The sequence below is a fragment of the Xenopus tropicalis genome, chromosome 5, assembly GCF_000004195.4.
Source record: "Xenopus tropicalis strain Nigerian chromosome 5, UCB_Xtro_10.0, whole genome shotgun sequence".
In the NCBI taxonomy this organism is placed as follows: Eukaryota; Metazoa; Chordata; class Amphibia; order Anura; family Pipidae; genus Xenopus; species Xenopus tropicalis.
Genome location: NC_030681.2, coordinates 66,529,597 through 66,552,401, shown reverse-complemented (window position 1 = coordinate 66,552,401; position 22,805 = coordinate 66,529,597). Strand labels below are relative to the sequence as shown.

The 22,805-nt window shown below is 36.4% G+C and overlaps 1 protein-coding gene across 2 annotated transcripts in view; it reads right to left on the bottom strand.

Moving 5' to 3' along the window:
- nkain2 (Sodium/potassium transporting ATPase interacting 2) overlaps positions 1-22,805 on the bottom strand; it is a 468,016-nt gene that overhangs the window by 238,307 nt on the left and 206,904 nt on the right. For both annotated transcript variants that reach the window (XR_004222782.1, XM_031902662.1), the window contains exon 3: positions 10,868-10,948. Coding sequence is in view for 1 of the 2 variants with exons in the window: in XM_031902662.1 (XP_031758522.1) it covers positions 10,868-10,948 (81 nt within the window). In the remaining variant the exon portion in view is untranslated. The remainder of the gene's footprint in view (positions 1-10,867; positions 10,949-22,805) is intronic.

The following is a 22,805-nucleotide window of genomic DNA, read 5'->3' as shown; positions in this document are numbered from 1 at the left end:
TGTAACATGCTGAAGGAAGATTACAAATAACATTGTTTTATGATCTTGATTCTGTTAATATTGTTCCATTAGTTCCTATAAAGCTAGAACAAGGACTTACTTGATTCAGAATTTTCTTTACGGTACCTTTTCCAAGATAAAACATTCATGTATACTGTTTCCAAGGTTAATGTTAAGTGTATCGGTATCATATAATTTGCCAAAAGCATTTGATACAGTACCTCACAGAAAGTTAATGATAAAATTGAGGAATATTGGCCTAAAACATAACATTTGTTATTGGATAGAAGGATAGATTACAAAGAATGGTGGTAAATGGAACATTTTCTAATTGGACCAGTGTTGTTAGTGGAGTACTGCAGGGGACAGTCCTTGGTCCTTTGCTTTTTAACTTGTTTATTAATCACCTGGAGGTGGGAATATAGAGTACTGTTTCTATTTTTGCTGATGATAAAGTATAAGTTCCATGCAGGATACTGCCAATTTGCAGAGCCATTTGACAAAATTGGAAAACTGGGCAGCAAAAAAATGTCAATGTTGACAAGTGCAAAGTTATGCATTTTGATAGAAATAATATAAATGCAAGTTATACACTAAATGGTAGTGTGTTGGGGTATTCTTAATGGAGAAGGATCTGGGGATTTTTGTAGATAACAAGTTGTCTTATTCCAGGCAGTGTCATTCTGTGGCTAATAAAGCAAATAAAGTGCTGTCTTGCATAAAAGGGCATTGACTCAAGGGATGAAAACATAATGTTGCCTCTTTCTTGGTCTCTGGCAAAATGGTGAAAGATTGGTGAAACGCGTCTTTTTTTGATGTGCCATGAATTTTGTGCCTGTTTCGCGAAAAATTTGCCAATGCCGAAATGCAGAATTTCTCATCACTACAGGAGATATGATCAGAAGTGATTAAAAGAACTCAATTTTATAAAAATTTTAGGTGCTTTTATAACAGACAGACACCAGCCACACCTAATTATCTCATGTCATTCAATCATACATTTTAATATTGTATGAGTGTTGGTCTGCAGGAGCATGTCTAATTGTGAAATTGTGTTAGTGCCACTGAAGTCACATCTTACATTGCTTTGATCTATTAAGTAACAGACATATATCCTTGTTTCTTTCTAAATCTTTTTGCTTGTTTAGTTGGTATTTTAAGATTATATATACCACAATATATAATTCTGATAACCAACGTGCTCCCTTATATAAGATATTTGAAACATATAGACACATAAAATTGTCTGTATTATAGAACCAATAGCTCCTGCAAGTGCGTGACCAATTATTCTCAAACTAACTGATAGAGATGTAGCGAACCTCACAAAAAAAGTTCACGAACCCGTTTGCGAACTTCCGCCAAAAAGTGCGAACTTTTGCAAACTTTGCGAACCCCATAGACTTCAATGAGAAGGCGAACTTTAAAACCTAGAAAAGCCATTTCTGTCCAGAAAACTGATTTTAAAGTTTTTTAAAGGGTGTCACGATCTGGACAGTGGCATGCAGGAGGGGGATCAAGGGCAAAAATTTATCTGAAAAATACGTTGTTGACACAGCGTTGCGTTTTGTGCTGTAAAGGGCAGAAATCACACTACATTTCTAAACTTGTGTAATAAACTGCTTTAAACGTCCGGCGTCTACATGCCAATCAAGTCGTGTAAAGGTTACTAGCCGGTTCACAAGCAAAGACAAAACATCACGTTTACTGCAACGCAAAAAAAACGCAAAGAGCTTGAATGATACCGTCAAGTGAGCGAATAATAGTTTTTACTAGTTGCTTGTCACCTCCAGGACGGGATGTGCTGTGTAAGCCAGTCAACTACCTCTCCAGCATTTTTGGAGTTCAGGGTACGTGCCTTCGGAACACTGGCCGATTTCCTAGGGCCACAGGATATCATAGCACCACGGCCCCTAGTGCCTCTGCCTGACATTTTTTTTATTTTTACAAAACAACAACAACTTGGGTGATGTTTCTGGACATGGAATTATTATTGTTATTTTAAGACGGAATGTGAAAAAGCACACACAGCTAGGTGGCACTTGGTAAGACACTGGGCAACAAGGCCTGCAATGGCAACGTATACAGTAGTGGATACGGAATATATTATTGCTGGTGGAAAAATGTCACTCAGGTGATTTTATTGCAATGCAATGTCACTACTATGTGTAACGTGTTTGGTGCACTACTATGAACAACAGCAAACAGCACTGGACACGTTAAGAACAGTAAGATAAATAAATAAAATAAATAAATAAAGAATAATAATAAAAATAAAAACTGATCTCTGGTTGGTGCAGGTGGTGAACTACTAGGAGCAGCACACCAGTCCCCAACACAGCTAGACTAATAGCACTGGGCTCTATAAATTACAGTAGCAAAGTAAAAAAACACAAATAAAATTATTTGAATGTGTGGTTGGTGCTGGTGCACTACTATGTCTCTCTCCAACACACACAGATAGAGCTGCAGTACACAATGAAAAGAAGAGTAACAGTAATCAGAAAATAAAAGCAGTCCTTACAAGGACTATTGGGTTACAGCAGATGAGATCAGCAGGACAGCTGTCCACAGCAGCTACATACAGAGCAGTAGAAAGTAGATTACTAGTCAGCAAAGCTACCTAAACTGTCCCTCAAACCCCTGCACAGCTCTCTTCCTATGCTAAATCATCAAGCACACACAGGCAGAATGTAAAATGGCTGCTGGGCTTCGGTTTATATATGGAAGGGAGTGGTCGGGGGGGGGGTGGTCCAGGAGGGAGAGCTGCCTGATTGGCTGCCATGTATCTGCTGGCTCTGGGGTGAGAGGTCAAAATTTAGCTCCAGCTAAGGTGAACCCAAAATTGCGAACATCGCTAAAAGTTTGCGAACTTGCGAACACCCGATGTTCGCGCGAATTAGTTCGCCGGCGAACAGTTCGCTACATCTCTACTAACTGATACTGCCTTACATGTCTGTTAAAGAACAATGAGTAAGATTACAATTCAAACTGGGTAATCCTAAAGGATCCTCAGTTAATGATTTTTTTCCCACAAAATGATCCTGTATATATGTTTTCATTTGATGCAGTTCTCTTACATTTAAATGGGTGGTAAATCTTGACCTGTATGTTCCTCGGACCCAGTAAAATAGAAGTGAATTCTTCCCACATGCCTAGTAACCTTTACACAACTTCACTGTTAACAACTTAGGACTGAATAAAACATACCATATTGTACAGTAAGGAAGTGACTATCTAAAGCTAACGTGTAAATGCTATAATATAAGAACTATGCTACCTCAAGAACGTTTTCTTTTATGCATTGTAGCAATTATCTATGGGCAGAGTTATTACTCTAAAGATATATTTCTTTGATTCAGACTAGGGATGCACCAAACCCACTTTTTTGGGTTCGCCCGAACCCACCCTGATGGATTCTGCCGAATCCCGAACAGAATCCAAATCCTTAATTAGCATATGCAAATTAGGATTGGAAAGGGTGAAAATCACCCCCCCAAATGTAACCCTTTCGAATGCTAATTAGCATATGCTAATGTACACTAATTAGGATTCGGATTCGGTTTGGCCAGGACCGTGGATTGACTCAGACTCGGCCCGAATCCCGAACTAAATCCGGGATTCGGTGCATCCCTAATTCATACACTTCATTCAGAATCATTTTCATCATGCTCCAAAAACATCACAAACATCCAGACAAGTTAATTTGCTCCTGATTAAAGTCTCACTGTTGTGTAAAAGTGGTAAGGATCATTGATTGCAAGCTCAACTAGTAAAGAGACAAATGTGCATAACGTATAACGTATAACACTTTGAAAAGTGTTGTGGAATATGTTGGTGCTATAGAAATAAAGAATAGTAGTAATAATGCTGTCTTGTGTAATCTTTCTTGTTTGTTTATATTCATTATTGTGGCAGGTAATAAGAACAAGGCTGCCATTGCTGTGCGCTGTACCAATAATAATATACTTTTTAAATGAGCACTAAAGGGTCTAATGTTAAATCCCTTAGTTATTTTGCATCTGAGGCATTTATATATGACCTCTAATATCTTGCTGCAAGCTACACAACCAGTTTGCATACCTCCCAACTGTCCTGATTTTTGCAGGACAGCCCCGATTTTAACAGCTCAGCCCGCAGTCCTGGATTCTTATTGAGAAGTCCCTCATTTTCCTTTGATCTCCTGCACTGAAAACCCCAAAAAATACAAAGTTTCTCAAACTTAATTAGATAAGGAGGCTTGTGGGAGAGAGCCCCGAATACTCAACACCTGCACTTAGATACAATTGTAAATAATAAGATAAACAGGTCTCTTGGAGGAAATGAGACTTGCATCTTAAAGGGCAATTTCACCTTCATTAGAAAAACTGTAATAACACATAAAACAAAACCCCCAGAAATGTGTTAAAAATTTACATAACCTGCCACATTTTGTAAAATGGGAGTGGTATTTAGCTGGATGTGGAAACAAAAATGGGCATGGTCAAAATTTTTCATTGTTCTATGTGCAGCATTTCTTTTTGTTCCTGTTTGCATTTTTCACATGTTGGTACGAGTTTGGAAATTTAGAGTTCACTGAAAGCCATGTGCCAATGGCTTCCAGTGCTTATAGAAAGTGATTAGTGACCAAATCCCTTGATGCAAATCAATTTTATGCGAAGGTGCAGGTGAAATGCATGTAAAAAATTATGTGCAGTTCAACAAAACAGGTTGTAGGAGTATTCTGGTACTCTCCTCTAAGGAGAATTTAAAGGTACAAGTACCTTTATGAGTAGAGTCAAGGCACATTCAGTTTGGCATTTCAATTCCTAGAACTTAAATAACCCTTAAGGCACATTATTTCCCCTAGTTCCTAGTTGAGGATGCTCCATTGAAATTCACTTTTGGTTGTAGTGAACATCATTTCCCTATTTTGAAGATATTAAAAAAAAAAAGCTGCTGAGTACAAAGTGGATTGACATGCTATACAAGACAAAGGCTTGGGAATTCAGCCACAATGTTAGGTTTGTTCGAGGCATTGTGCAAATCGCAGAATGCTCCTTAAATGGAGCACTGCCTGGGTTAGGCAGAGTTAGTTTCAAGAGGGGGGCTGAGTAAAGCATGAACACAATACTTTGTGCATCATTCAGAGGTGCAAGGTAACAAGCAGCAGGAGGTGCAGCCCACATTGGGCCCCTGTCCTTAACACTAAAGGGAGGTGGTAAGCACAGGGATAGCTGCACCTCCTGACGCTGCTCTCTTCACTGAGTAATGGATCTTTCACCTGCGCTTAGCACAGAGCGCAGTAGGCAGGGTGGCATAGATGCTTCCCCAATGAGCACTAAGGGTTCAGCTCCTCCCCCCTTAGTGCTCTTTCACTTGCACCCCCTGGGATCATACATGACCCCTCTAAACTTATTAAACCTACACATCTAGATCTAAAAATTCCTTTTTTCCATAAAAGACATATGAATATCTGCCAATGCCCAGCTACTCAATCCCTGTAGTATATGACTACTGGCACCAACTAACAAAACAAAACTTCACACCAGACATTGAATGGGCCTTCTTTAGCAAAATAAAAGGAGGACAACAGATAACTAAAACCAACAAAATATTAGCAGGAAAACTAGCCGCAGCCACCAGGAAAGCCATACTTAGGAATGGCTATAAACTACAACACCTTCTATAAACCTGGTTAAAAACAAATTACATTTCCTCTTTCATATGGACTGGCTCGAGGCATCAACCAACAAAACAACCCATACAATTTTTCGACACATGGTCAACCTACATTTTGAACCTCCCCCCAGATATTAGACAACTGACAGTCGACACATTCAAACATACAACCTATTATGATCAAGAGAATCTCAGAGGCACTAATCCTCTACTACACACCATAACGACTCCAGGATGAAACAAACCATTGCTGCCTCCCAGGATCCAGTACAACACAACAGAAAACAGGTATCCTCAATAATCTTGTCCAGAACCGGTGAACTTAAATGTATATAGTTTATGTTGGTTTACTAGAAGCCTCATACCATACTCCTTTTGACTGTTTGATTTAAGTATCAATCGGACTCTTTCCATAACATACCCATGGTAATTTGGCACACCCAAGGGTAAGACAGCCAATTACCCTACCGCTCCTGAATTCCAAGACAACCAGATATAAGACAAGCAACGCATACTACCACACCCTATATTGACTATATATGCCAAATCCTATGTTACTTTGGTATTCTCCTACAATGGATATTATCTGCACATGTGGAATCCGATTGTTAAAAAAAAAGAAAATAAAAACAGTTTAAAAAAAATTATTCTGAGCTAAATACAACACTAAGGTAGAAGAGATATAATTTATGCTTCTTTGAAGTGATACAAATAGGTTTCAATTTTACCAATACAAAGGTACACTATAAACACACCTCCTGTGGTAGCTTCTGGATAAAGCTATACTTTAATTTATTATGTGCCTGAAAGCTGTATTTTATTCTCCATTTTAAACCAATTTAATGTAATGTATTTCTCAATCTTGACATATCATTTTGTAACAAGAGGAAATACTTATGAGTGTCATTATGGGTTGGTGTAGTATTTATTCTCAAAGGAAAATACAGAAATGGGAAAAAACTTGAAGGCAAAATATGAATGCTTAGTTAATAAGCCATATGCCAAAAAATGACAGCTAATGCAGTTAAATAGCCTCTGTTGTCTTTTATATGTAAATAGAATCATGGACTTCCGTTACTAGAATGTATCACACAAAATACCTTGCTTTTAACCAGCCCATTTATCTAGATTCTGCAGCAGCCTACTTCAAATTTTTAAAGCAAATAAAAGATGCACCATCAGACAAATACTGGAATGGAATTTGAGTAAGGTCATAGTTTTAAGCAAAATTCTATTCAGTACAGTTCTCTGAAAATCAAAAGTGAATTCTTTTGTTTTTGAATTCTAAATATTCTGTTATATAAATGAACTACAAATTAACCCCATGCTACAGTGAGTGCATAAAATATGCATTATTTACCAGCTAAAGTTATATATTTATTTATTTTACTGTAATTCCATTCATTTCTACTGAGCACATTTTACATCATATTTCTAGCCCCAGGATTTCAGAGACAGGCACAGAACCTTACACAGGAAAATTTTTAAATGTTCTGTTCTATCAGCTTTAACTGTTTTTTCTACAGTACTATTATAATATTTGTAATGGTCTTGGAAAAAAATGTCATGTTATACAAATTTTAATGGGATAATGATTAAAGTGTGTCCCTTGTTTTCCCCAGCCGAGGTAGAGGCCATCCATAGATACAAAAATAGACGGAGAACAACTTATTATACAGTAATACCAAACAACATAAATCAGTGCTGATCCATCAGTGGTGAACAGTTCATTGAAATGTGTATTGCTTGCAGCTTCCTCCTGTTCTGCCTCAAATATACCACCATATATAATAAAAGACACTATGGGGCAGATTCATCAAAGTACGAGTTTGAATACCGAAATGGGTAAAATTCGGATTAGATACGACATTTCCAAAATAAATGATCGGAAATGTCACAAATAATAAATATGCTTACGAAAAAATCGTAATAGTCACGATAATATTGTATTGTCGATCCGAAAGTCACAAAAAACCTTTCTGACTTTGATCCTTCTGTGCATGATTTTGGAAGCCTCCCATAGGACTCAATGGCACTCTGCAGCTCCAACCTGGCCCAAGGAAAGTCACGATAATGAAGCTTTAATAAATCCAAAACTTTCATACTCGGCGCGACAAATACGATTTTGTCGCACAAGTTGTCGCAAGGTACGAAAAAGTTGGGCAAATTAACGAAAAAGCCATAAAAAATACGCATAGTATGAAAACTTACATTTTTTTGTATTCGGATTCAATCGTACTTTAATGAATGTGCCCCTAAGTTTGCTCAGAGCAATAAGGTGACCAGTAAATGCTACCTGTTGATTGGTTGCTATGAGTTACTAGGTAACTTAGTGCCTTTTATTACATAACCACCACAGTGTAGTATATTTTCACACAACAAACCTTCTCCTTCATGTGTAAGTGTAAAGTGTTGCACAACATCTCAAACTGAAATCCTGAGGCTTGAACAAATGAGCACCTCCTTAAAGAGTTTATAAAGGAGAGAAATAGGTACATCGCATAACAAAGATTTATGTCTAGACACTGTCTAGCTCAAATAAATATATATATATATATATATATATATATATATATATATATATATATATATATATATATATATATATATATATAGCGGCACTCGGATAATTGCAAAAAAGTGTATTAAAAAAGAATCACATATGCAACATTTTGGGCAAAGCACATGCCCTTTATCAAGCCTGTGTTAATGAGATCCACATCATGAATCACATTTAAAGGGATATACAGGAAATTACATCACTTCAAAAAGGGCTTAACTTTAACAATCAACATTTAATCATTGTTAACAAAACAATAAACTCTATAGGGTTTGTGTTTTGTTAACAATGATTAAATGTTGAATGTTAAAGTTAAGCCATTTTTGAAGTGTTGTAATTTCCTGTATATCCCTTTAAATGTGATTCATGATGTGGATCTCATTAACACAGGCTTGATAAAGGGCATGTGCTTTGCCGTCGCATATGTGATGTGATTCTTTTTTAATACACTTTTTTGCAATTATCCGAGTGCCGCTTCCTTTTCTACTATATCTATGATAATGGGATGATACAGCGTCCTGACGTGGCTGAGCACCGGAATATACGCTATATATATGTATGTGTGTATATATATATACTGTATATTAAGTTGGACATTACATTTATTCACAGCTGAGAAAAGGTAATGCAGTCAAAATAAGCAAAGAAGTTAAAACTACTAATAAGCCCATTTGCAGTCAAAAAAGCATGTGTTTAACGGAGAAAGAAAGGTAAAAACTAAGTAAGCTTCATCAGAAAAGTCTATGTAAATACAGCCATAAGCACTCACAGAAATGCTGACTTCTCTGTCAAAAGATTTCTTGTGTCTGTAATTTATGCTCCTGCTCCCCCCTCCCTCAAGAATTCACCCCCCTCCTTAGGAATGTGGATATGAGCAGGAAGCTGACTTCTTACAAACTGAGCACTTGGACTCGATGCAGGAGTGATGCAGGAGTGATGCATTATGGGAACTTTCTTAACACAGCTCAGTGTTTTTTTATCTTCCTGTTTGGCTTCTGATCATATGAACAGGTGAAATATGGGGAGACTTAAGGGCACTATTGAGAGAACTGAAGGTATGCCTGCAGCTTGAGATTAACTCTAAATTAGCCTTTCCTTCTCCTTTAAGTCCTAATACAATAAGACTGTAGAGCAGTCTGCTGCATGAAAATTTTTGTTGACCACACTCCCAAATACCATGCCCATTTTACAAAGACAACCCCTTTTCTGTGTTTAGGATGGCAGTATCAGAAGCACAAAGAACACCAGAAAACAGAAACAGTGGCGCCCACCATTTTATGACATATTGAGGCCCACTGAAGCATTCCAAGACACACTGTGGCACCTAGATGTCATGCCAGTAAAATCACTGTAGAATTGGGCAATTAGAACTCCATTAACCCCACACACACATACAATTAGCAGTCAGATAACCCCAGACTTGCCAGTAAGATCACTGCAGAAATAGCCAATGAGCGCTCAGTTAACTCCAGACTTGCTAGTAATATAACTGAAATTGCCAGTGTGTACTCCTTTAACCTCAGACATGCCAGTAAGATCACTACATTAATGGACATATTGAAACCATTACCTCACCCAAGAAGAATACCACAAATTTTTCTTTTTTCCAATGCTGGGCATTGTAAGTTCCCTTAAGGCCCAGGCAGCTGCAGGGGCCTTATTTACACCACTGTTACAGAGATTTGTATATGAACACTCAGGTTACATGCTTCCACACAGCAAAACACCAACTTAATCAAATTCAGACCTAGCGTATGCACCGTACTATTGGATGATAATTACAAATACATATACAGTGCAGTCAGCATAAAATAATTAAGTATTACATAATTAAAGTTTGTTACTCATTGATGTTATTTTTACAGTTCAAATATGTATTGACATTTCAAGTTTAGGCTGCAATTTTTATGCAATTCTAATTGGAAAAACTACTTATATATTAATTTGGATCAGACAGGTAAAGAGAAATTGTCTGTTAAAGCAATTCCTGATTTTAAATTTAAAACACTGAACTTTCATATAGTGATGAGCGAATCTGTCCCATTTCGCTTCGCCATAAAATTCGCGAAATGGCGAAAAATCTACAAAGTGCATCTGGCGCGCATTTTTTTTTTGTTGCACGTGTCTTTTTTTTGTGTCGCCTGCATTTTTTGTCGCGACTGTGGCCAATTTTGACGCGACCGTGGGCAATTTGATGCGCAACAATTTTTTTTGATGCGCAACAAATTTTTCCACGCAAATTTTCACGGAAGTTCCGCAAAGCAATTATCCAATGGCGAAATGCGTAAATTTGCTGCGAATCCATGCCTGCCGAAAAGATTCGCTCATCACTACTTTCATCCTCAGACAAAAGCTGTATCAGCTTTAATAGAAGTCAATGAATACAGTTTCACCAAAGGCAGTTGGAAACAAGTTCATTTAGATGTACTAGTACATATATAATACATTTGTACGAGGTCTAAAGAAACCACATATAAAACCATTTTGTGCAATATCTTTAGTAAAGGGAAAATATAGATATTTACTGACAAAACTTCTCAATAATTACTGGGCCTGAATTTACAATGTTGCAGACGAGCATGCTATGCTACATTGGATTAAAAGACAATGGCTAAATGGCTGGAATCCAACAAACTGGCAACTTACCTTAGAAAGGTATCCTGCCTCCAGATAGAAGCAGATAATAAAAACATTCCAAGATACCCACAGGACAAGCCAGACAGCATACTGCAGAGGTAAGAGAAAGAAATAGATCATAGTTTGCACACACAGTCATCGATTGGCATCCTCTGACATTATTTTTCTAAAGGAAAATATATTTCAGCATTTATTCAGTGTTTCATTTTTACTTCCTTAAAAAATGCAAACTCTTGTAAGAACTAGAAGCAGTCAAGTGTCCCTTCATGACCTCATCTTCTAAATACATATAGATTAAATATAGAAATCCATTCTTTTCTTTTGTTTGCTTTTTTCTCCAAATTACTATATATCTTGCTTTCAAGTGGAACATTATTTTAGTTAAAGGGTCTTAAAGGTCCTATAGTTTTGAGTTACCAATACCATAATCAAAATAACAAGTGTTTTTTTCGGTCTTATAACAATTGTACATGTTTATGTGAAATAATGGCCTTCGGAACCATTTGTTGAATTTATTTGAAAAAAGTTAAAACCACTTTAAAAAAAAACAAAAAAAAACAAAAGTTAGAACCACTTTTATATTTCTTGATACCCATGGAGTCTATGTACTTTACTCTTTTCATGAAATGCTAGATCTCTCAACCAGACAGGCTAGGGGGTGCCTAAATATTTTTCATGGTAGAGACCAGGACCAATTCCTTCCAGAATGAGTTCAAATATCTGTCATCTGGAATCACTTTAAACGGTTTTATCTCAACAGAGTAGCCTTGTGGAATTCATTTATAACACATAATACATTACATTTACAATTCTATAATAGACATATAAAAACAGAAATAACTGCTTTAAATGTTTTTATCACACATAGGGGCACATTTACTAACCCACGAACGGGCCGAATGCGTCCGATTGCGTTTTTTTCGTAATGATCGGTAATTTTGCGATTTTTTTCGGCGTCTTTATGATTTTTGCGTAAAAACGCGAGTTTTTCGGCGTCTTTACGATTTTTGCGTAAAAACGCGAGTTTTTCGGCGTCTCTACGAAAGTTGCGCAAAGTTGCGCTTTTTTCGTAGAGTTAAAACTTGCGTGAAACGTCGCGCCTTTTAAGTTTTAACGCTACGAAAAAGGCGCGATTTTGCGCGCAAGTGTTAACGCTATGAAAAAATTGCGACTTTGCGCAACTTTCGTAATGGCTACGAAAAACTCGCGTTTTTACGCAAAAATCGTAAAGACGACGAAAAACTCGCGTTTTTACGCAAAAATCGTAAAGACGACGAAAAAATCGCAAAAAATACGAAAAAGTCGCAAAATGTTCGTTTCCAATCAGAATTGTTCCAATTCGGATTCGAAATCGTGTCTTAGTAAATCAGCCCCATAGGGTAGTAATTAGAAATAATAATAAAAACATTTATCACTTAGAAGTAAGGGAAATGCAAAAGGACTCTCAGGATCTGTGGGGAATCAAATGTTGGGCTATATGTTGAACTGTGACTGCATTTATCTACTGAGCCACAGGAGGTTCTTTGAGCTGCGTGATGTGCATCTAGCTTCTCTACCTGCTTTCCTCTTTTCTCCACCCATCTTTTTAATTGCATGTGTTGCTGGTCTAGCAATTAGGAGCCTTTCTAAACCTGCTTCTTGCAACTCCCAGGTGCATGATTGACTGGTTTGACCTCCAGCCAGTTTGCTCGACCTTGTTTGCCTGCTGCTTGCCACTGACCTCAGACTGCCTTACCGACCTTGCCAGTATTCTGCCAGCCCTAACCTTCCAGCCTGTTACTGGACTCCACTTTATATACTGTTTGCCTCATCACAGGCCTGTATTTGAACTTTAGTTTTGTTCTGCATTTTTGTCTGTTTTGCTTGTTATTTGCTCATTAAATCTATTTTTTCCACCTCACTATGGCCTTTGCTCACTATCCAGCCATTAAAGGAAGTTCCCTAGGTTACTCAGCACATAGGCTCACCATCTACAATACATGATATCATAAAAAATTGTGCACATGGGACAAGGTTTTAAGCCAATATTGGATAGTTGTGATCTTCAAGCCTTTAGACAGCACTGCATTATTACATTACTACATTTTACTGTACATATACATTTCATTATTTATCTTAAATCTTTTTATTTTCAAACCATGGCAAAAAATAGATGCTTCCCTGAAAGAATGTATTACTGACATAAAAAACACAATGGTAGATTTGATATTACACAGGGTGCACAGTAAGCGTTCAGAATATCATGCTGAATGTATCAGACGGTAATGAGATTGCTTGAGTAAGATGTATTCAAGTGAGATAACAGACTTAGAAGCACACACAGAGTTTAGAAAAGGGAAACAGTGCAGACATTATAACACATTATTAAACAAAGTTGTTGAAAAAGAAATGTGTTTTCTTAAACTGGGCACAATGCTTCAGGGTAAATAACTTGGGAACATATTATACAGTATGTGTGTATCAGATCTTGAGCGGTTCTGATAGAATATAGTTTTAAAATCAGTTTACCATTTTACTTCAGTTTATATTTTTTTAAAACTTTTCTTTTATTCTTAACCTTAAGTATAGACCATTTAAATGATGAGTTAATTTATATAAAGGTTCAAGGCAACCAGAGCCTCCAAGGAGCTTAGAATAACAAAAATTATTCTAGAATGGAGGTTTAGTTAAGAACAACATTTCAACCAAGAAACATATTTTAAGTCATCTAAACATATTAAAGAAATAAATCTATATTTGTCCCTGACCCATATTTTTTTTATGATTTTATTGGATTTTCCTATAAATATAAGATCATTTAGAACTCAATGAGACATGACAATAAAAACTGTGCCAAGATTCAGGGGCATGAATTATTATTTCATTTGATGTTTGGTGCAGGAAACAAATTTACACTGGGGCAACAAAGACAATGAATTTTAGGAAGGCAAATTTTAGCTCCTTAAGGGCAGCGCTTCAGGGCATAGATTGGGGCATTGTGTTTTCTGGTTTTCTGATAAAAACACAGAGCAGAAATGGTTGTCATTTAAAATTATATTAATTCATTACTGCTCTCATTTTATTCCATTAATAAGAAAAAGTACAAGTGTTAAGAATCACCCTTTGTGGCTTAACTCTGAGGAAAAGAAGTTAATAGGGAAAAAAAGGAAAGCTTTTAAGAAATATAAGTCAGAGGGGACAGTAGCTGCGTTTAATGAATATAAACACTATAACAAGTGTGGTAAAACAGCAATCCGGAAGGCAAAGATAGAAAATGAGGAGCACATCGCGGCAGAAGCCGAGACTAACCCCAAAACGTTTTTTAAGTATTTTAATAGTAAAAAGATGCAGAACGCGTTTCGCAGGCATTTCCTGCTTCATCAGGCAATGTAGAATAGGAGCAAAAAAAACAACAGTGTCTTTGTATAAACACACCAGGAGCCTCTGTCTACATTGCCTGATGAAGCAGGAAATGCCTGCGAAACGCGTTGCAATATTGTTGTAAATAAACTATTATTGAAAATTACCACTTTTGTTGGTGTCTGCCTGGAGGAGGTAAGTTCATTACTACCTCCTCTGAATTACCCATTGGGTTTTTAAGTGTTTTTAGCTAATTTTATCCTTTTGGCGCCTCTGTTTTGTCTTATCATTATACCGAGTCCACCCCGAGTGGAGGGGTGTCATCCCCATTTTTCTTTCTTCTACAGAGAGTGACTTCTTATACCTGAGTGGGGTCAGGATAATCTCCCCACCTGCCTATACAGTTGTTGCCTATTGGTAACCCTGGCTTGTGAGTATTAATTTGTTTACTCTACCATTACTCCTTGTGAAAACATATTACACTATCGGGGCTCTTGATGTTCCTTTTTGTCTTTAATTGCTTTTTATGATGAGGTAAGTAAGAAGCTGGACAGTGGGGATGCAGTAGATAAAAACTTTTTGGATTTGGCCAAAGCATTTGATACCGTTCCCCACAAACGACTGCTTTCTAAGCTAAGGCATATTGGTCTTAGTGAAGTCATTTGCACATGGATAGAAAACTGGCTACAGGATCGGGTACAGAGGGTGGTTGTTAATGGCACATTCTCTACTTGGAATAAGGTTCTCAGTGGGGTCCCTCAGGGTTCTGTACTGGATCCACTTTTGTTTAATTTGTTCATAAATGACTTGGGGGAGGGTATTATAAGTAATGTATCAGTGTTTGCAGATGACACAAAACTCTGCAGACCAGTCAATTCTATCCAGGATGTGGCATCCTTGCAGCAGGATCTTGACCAACTTGCAATCTGGCCGGCTAAGTGGCAGATGAGATTTAATGTAGATAAATGTAAGGTCATGCACCTGGGATGTAAAAATATGCAAGCCACTTGTACCCTTAATGGGACTGCACTAGGCAAATCCATAATGGAGAAGGACATTGGAGTCCTTGTAGATAATAAACTTGGCTGTAGGAAGCAATGCCAGGCAGCAGCTGCAAGGGCAAACAAGGTTTTGAGCTGTATTAAAAGGGGTATAGATTCACAGGAAGAGGGGGTTATTCTTCCCCTTTAGAGAGCACTGGTAAGGCCCCATCTAGAATATGCTGTCCAGTTCTGGTCTCCAGTGCTCAAATGGGACATGATTGAGTTAGAGAGGGTCCAGAGAAGGGCAACTAAGTTGGTAAAAGGTATGGAAAGTCTCAGTTATGAAGAAAGACTGGCCAAGTTGGGTCTGTTTACACTGGAGAAGAGGCGCTTAAGAGGTGACATGATAACTATGTATAAATATATAAGGGGATCATATAATAACCTTTCTAATGTTTTATTTACCAGTAGGTCCTTCCAACGGACAAGAGGGCACCCACTCCGTTTAGAAGAAGGGAGGTTCCGTTTAAATATTCGGAAAGGATTTTTTACTGTGAGAGCTGTGAAGTTGTGGAATTCCCTCCCCGAATCAGTCGTACTGGCTGATACATTATATAACTTTAAGAAGCGGCTGGATGGCTTCTTAGCAAGTGAGGGAATACAGGGTTATGGGAGATAGCTCTTAGTACAAGTTGATCCAGGGACTGGTCCGATTGCCATCTTGGAGTCAGGAAGGAATTTTTTCACCTCTGCGGCAAATTAGAGAGGCTTCAGATGGGGTTTTTTACCTTCCTTTTGTTCAACTAGTAGTTAGGCAGGTTATATATAGGCATTATGGTTGAACGTGATGGACGTATGTCTTTTTTCAACCCAACTTACTATGTTACTATGTTACTATGTAATTGTTCCCCCCAGTCTCCCCATTCCCTTGATTGTGGAGAGAGAGAAAACCTATACATTATGAATCTATGTGTTACTGATCATCTTTATCAGTGAAAAAGCAACATTTTTATATGTGAACAGTGATAAACAAATTTTGCAGCAGGCAAAAATTTGCTGTGAACAAAATTTGCCACAACAAAAATGTCGCCAAGCCAAAAATGGTGCTGATACAAAAAATGCCCATTGACTTTGATGCATCTGGAGCAGAAAAAAAAGTTTTGCATAAAATTTGTTGCACGTAAAATTTGTTGCATATAAAATTTATCGCCTATTTACTTCAATGTGTTTTCATGCGACAAGTTGAAAAAAAAATTGGAATTTTTGTAACTTTTCTACGACTTTTCCCATGCTGACGTTTCAGTTCAGACATTTTAGTAAATATACCCCTATATATGGAATGCACATTAGCAACTCTTGCACTTGCTTTTGATATATGAGGTTTGAATTTTTTTACAGACACAAAATGAGTCTGCCAAGGACTAGGAATTGTTTTCCATTAAAACAAAAGTTCTCAGACTGTGGCACTCAATCCTTGATGAATACTTATTTGCTGCATTGGTTCACCATAAAAGTATAGAAACACTATTTTCCTTGTAAAGTAAGCCTTGAATCTAAATCAACTTAAACTTCTGCCTTAAAAATTGGAAAAACTGTCATGCCTTGGTGCAGAAGCTTCTTTTTCTCTATCTAACATTTTACAGTGGGAAGCGACTGTACATTACCACTACATTTTAGTCTCTAAACAAGACTACCAACTCTTAACACCACATTTCTATTGTCCTACTGCACAACATCATACCAGCAGCTCTGAGGTCTAGGGCAAGACATATGAAGCAAAATATTTTTAGCTTTTTTGGAGACTACATCAATTTATGGCTTACAAAGGGCTCATTATAAGCATATATAATTTGCCTAGTGCACATGATATCACAAAGTGTTTTTCCATACCGTATATGAGCCTGCTTTCATGTGTGACCATCATCAACAATAATATCCATACTGTATGCATATAACTAGATAGCCCAGCATTATATCTATACCTACCGATATCCTACTTTGTCTCCAATAATAAGTATACTTTTTTCTCTTGATGCATGTACATCGCAGTTTAATTCCTTTCTGAACTAAAGGGACCTCTTTATGTAAACACTTAGTTCAAAGTGAGAAATCAAGTGAATACAAAGAAATCTGTAACATTTTTTCTCACACCAGTACTACCTATTTAGCATTGCTAATGTTCTCACATTAATGCCTATGAGATTTTGAAATCCAGAGGCAAAATCTTTTCATCTCTCATATTGGTCTTTTTGGTGTCAAAAGAAATTGAAATTAAACCTGTCACAATTAAAAGTTTGAACATGTTATGTGGGATTAAAGGTAAAAATCCTAGAGGAATTAAAATATATTAAAGAACCGTGGTTGGGAAATGTCACCATTGTCACATCTTTGTTACATCAGAAAATAATGAGAAGAGGGTTATTTTTAGTGTATACCATACTTGTTTAATCTGATCAACATGTTACAATGAAACAGTGTGTTTCTGACAATATACTGAATCCCTATGGCTTGGCCTATTGATAGTGTGTAATTGGAACATATTTTAACAGGGAAATCGTAATGAGACTTTTTTTTTTACAAGAGCCCAAGGGAAGTTCAGTACATGTAAAGAAAATAGAATGTCAGCCAAACGAGTCACTAAACCACTTATCAAAACAAAAACAGGCCAATGAATGTTTATAAAGTAAACAAAAAGAACTGTATTAGCAGACATAAATTAAAAATGATGGTATAATCTGCAGTCTGAGATCTCAGTAATACTCCAGAATGAGCTGAATGCTAGAAATGCTTTATCATCTTGCAAATAATTCTACTCTATGCCTTAGGCATAAATACAATTACATGTACTGGAATATTTATAAATGCATGTTCTTCTCAGTATTTAAAGTCAGGCACTGCTGTCAGTTGTCTGCTAAAGTGAAGTTTCCAATATATATGAAGGCACATTTAGAATATTCTGCATGCTGTGCTTAATATAAATGTTATTCATGGTTTAAATGAAAGCACTGTGTTGAAAAGACTGTATGTATACAATCCTAAAAATTCTAAAAGATTTTTATTTATAAGAGCAGCACTTGACAGAGGGGATCAATGCTATATATATATATATATATATATATATATATATATATATATATGTATATATATATATATATATATATATATATATATATATATAGTATATATATATATATAAAGGAGCACTCCCTACAAACAATCAACTGCCCCAGGTGTTGGCCAGAAGTTTATGTAAATGAAGAACAGAGTACCTCACACACAGGGACTTTAAAAAAGAAAAAAAACCATTTCGAACACTAAGGGGCAGATTTACTAAGACACGAACGCTCTTAGCATTCATTTTGCTGGATTTTTCGTCGCTTGCGCGACTTTTTCGTACGCTTGCGTGACTTTTTCGTACGCTTGCGTGAAACAAATCGGAAAGGTTTTCCAGCTGTTTACAATCGTTAGGTACGAAAATTTTGTGACTTTCGGATTGCCAGTACGATATTTATAAGCATATTCGTGATATTTGCGATCTTCAGAAATTATCGTATCCAATCCGAATTTGTCCCATTCGGGATTCGAACTCGCGTTTTCATGAATGTGCCCCTAAATGTGTTCTTCTTCAGGGACAAACCAAAAGACACAAACACCCCCCTTAAATAGCCCACTACAAAAAAGGCGACAAAATCTAGTGTCCGTAACCATAGAAACCGCTTGTATACAAAAGAAAATGAAAAGCATAATAAAATGGTAGATCAAACATGAAAAGAGAGTGTAACAAATCCTCCAGACACTTATTGCTGAAGTGAAACATAAGTATAGCACACAAATGTAGCAAAAATACAAGTAGCATTTCAGGCACAAATTGTATCAAGTCAGGATATGAGCCAGAGTGGAACAGAATCAGTAGAAAGAAACAAAAACCAAAAGACAAAGAAAAATCTACCTGATCCGTACTTCCAAACAGAGTTAAATAAGCCATAAATAAAAAGTTCTCACGACAGCACCTCACTTCAAAATGCTAATAAATAGCCGCCCATGTGCATGGAATACAAAATACAAAATAAAACACAGCCAGCACCAAGGGTCTTATAGTTCAAAACAATCTCAAGTGTATTGCATGTATAACCGACGTTTCGGTCCCTTTTCGGACCTTTTTCAAGAAACTGAAACATCTGTTATTCATGCAATATCCTTCAGATTGTTTTGAACTATAAGACCCTTGGTATATATGTATATATCATAGTGATGAGCACATTTTTTAGATTTGTTCCCCAGGCACGGGCATTTGCCATTGCCAAATTTTTTTCAAAACTGTTGGAAAAAGTTATGGTTGCGGCCAAAAAATTCTAAATTTTTTAGCAAAGTGAAAAAGTCACATATTTCATATGACAAGTCGAAAAGTTCAGAGTTTCGCAACTTTTCTGCGACTATTCCTGCGCGTGCTTTTTCATTTCAGATTTTTTGCTAAATATTAGATATTCATGGCAATTAGTTTATTTGAATTTTTAAAAATAAAAACATGAGAGAAGCTAGAGTTTTAATAAATCTGCCCTTTAGGGACAGATTTACCAAATTTGAGATTAGTACATAAAAACTCACTCACATTCTAATCATTCCTATGGGATTTTTAAGGATTAATGTATTAAACTCTGCCCCTTACTGTGTAAATGGGAAATTAGTCAGTCTTATCTGAAAGGGGTATGACTCAATCATCTTAAATCCAAGCATACTTACACTTTTTCCAAATAGGTAGCCATGTAAGAGCTTAGTTTTGCAAAATACCGCAAAAATACGTTATTATTAAAATCTGAATTTTGTGCACATGAATACATTTTGTGAATATTAAAAAATGAATCTGTAGGCAGAGATGAATTTTGTGTATTTTAGTTACATGTACACTCAGCTAATAAGTAAATCAGAGCTTTGTTTGGTCCAACAAAAAACTGTCACTGTGCCACTGTATCTTTTGTATTAGACGTTTGTTGCAAATTTGTGCTATACTAAAAAAAAATTACCACCACCCAAATAAATAATGAACAAGAATGTAACTCTAAACAACCTTCTGATATATATTAATAAAACACCTTTTTAATTAAGATGTTTTTAAGCTAGCATGCGCTGTATTCCAAAGTAGTACATTTGTAAACCTGTCCAAGCTATGCAAGATTCTACAATTTTACATTATAAAATAGTTACCAACACGAAAGCTACGTTTCAAAAGATATGGGATCCTTGGTGTGTTTGAATCTCCTCTCATTGATAATACCTTATCAACACTTATTTACACCTAAGCTAAACTAAGTCACTGTTTCTGTAACAAATACTTGCAACTCTCTAGTCCTCTGCTTCCTGTATCTGTATACCTGTCTTGTATATTTTTGATGTGGTATTCAAATCTGTCTGTTAAATATTATTTTTATTTCAATTTAAGCTTTCAATTGAAACAGAACAAATAATTAAAAATTGAGCTACTATAGACTATGGATGCAGGATGTTGCCACTTTGCAAAGAGATTTAATTTAAAGAACTGAGCAGCAAATAGGCAAATAAGGGTCAATGTTGATGAAGGATTATGCACCTTGGTAGAAATAACATAAATGGAAGTTACACACTAATTATTAGTGTGCTGGGGGTCTTCCTTATTTAAGAAAGATTTGATAATTTTGAGGATAACAAACTAAGTTACTCTACTTCTCCCACATATACAAAGTCCTTAAACAGGAATAGGCAGCATTCAGTAATTTAAAAAGAGAAATAGTGTAATAAATCTAATCTATCTGTCCATTTATCTGTCTATCATAAAGAACAACATACATTGACCTGTATAGTATAAGGTATCTAGCGACGTTGCAGAAATTGGCCTGAAATTGTGGCTTATTTACGTGGCTTATATACAAATTCCTGTATTCGCCTGTGCATTTTCAATATACTTTTTTAATCTCAGTTATTATCTGAAATTAATATACTGTTTAAACCTTTGAAGTAGACCTATAGCATTTAGTGTTAGCGTTTGATTTTCTAGTAAATCTTGATAAACTGTACATTGCATGCCCAAAACATCCTTATGCTATAAAGGTTTGTTGTTGCACTTGTTATGGATTTCTTATACTTTTTTGCTATTTCTTTGGAAGGGCTGGACTTTTGTTATTTTTCAACCCAAATTAAGTATGTAAGTATGTTTTTTTGCAGAAATTGGCCTGAAACCACGGCTCATTTACAACAAGTCATAAAAGACAAGTTCCTGTATACCCCTGTTCATACAGTATGTTACCTACTTTGTCTTGAATAAATGTAGTCCACTGCATATTTCTATTCTGAATTTTAATAAGCAATGAAGTTTTAAAAACAGAATTTAAGAAATCAATATTATGACAAATTTTAATCTACAAATATATCACTCTGAGTGCATTGATATAAAAAAAATGTACCATGTACTAAATATGTGCTTTAGTTCTGTAAAGTTTGTAGAAGATTTCCACAGTTTAATAATCAATTTTGACTGTTTTTTTTTTTTTCTAGGATCTGGTTTAGGACAAATACTGCATTTATTTACAGGTACACAGAGATACATAGGCAATACACAGGAGAAAAGCCTTTTTTTCTGTCTACTTCTATGAATTTTTTTATATGTTGTGATGGCCAAATAAAATATCTTTTAGAACTTTGAAAGTATAAAGAGGACTATGACACGGCAGAAACCTTATTCAATCCAAATGGTTCAAATACAAATATGATAGGTGATTGATGAATGTCTGGATTTTAAATCCATAATATGATGCTTGCTGAAAATTAAGCATATTTCAGTTTTAGCCAAAAGAAAATATACTGTATATCTATGTGCATGTCAATCTGGCCACCTATGAGTGATGGGCTGGTAGAAGCCATTGTGCTGAGTAACACAGAATAAACCCATTAACTGCTGGATAATGAACAGAAGCCATTATATGGTAAAAATATATTTCATGAATAAGAAAACAAAATTAACAAAAGTTTCAATACGGGCTTGTGGTTAGGCTAATAGTAGACAATGGCAGAGTCCGGTAACAGGCAAAATGGCGAAGGCTGGTGGAAGACTGGCAAGATCCATAAGGCAGGCAATGAGCAAGCATATTAAAAAAACTAGATGGAAGTCAAACCAGGGAAATCCACAGCAACAGGAATCAGGAACCAGATGGGAACAGAATAACAGGAGCAAGGAACCAAGCACTGAATACAGAAACCAGGCAGGAATCACGAAAATTAGGCAGGAAACACAGAAACCAGGCAGGGAACACAGGTACTAAGAATCAAAGTTTCAATTGCATGAAACTTTACTAATGCAGGCTAACCAAGGAGCTACCACCACCTTCAAAGTGGTAATTAGTGATGAGCAAATCTGTCCCGTTTTGCTTCACCATAAAATTTGAGAAACGGCGAAAAATTCGCGAAACGCATTAGTCGCATGTTTTTTTTGTTGCCCGTGTCTTTTTTGTTGCCCGCACCTATTGTTGTCGCCTGCGTCTATTTTTTTGTCGCCCACGAATTTTTTACGCAACCGCGCCTTTTTTTGCTGCGGCCACGCCTTTTTGACGCGGTTTGGGCCCAATTTGACACGAGCACGCCCATTTTTCTCACGAGCA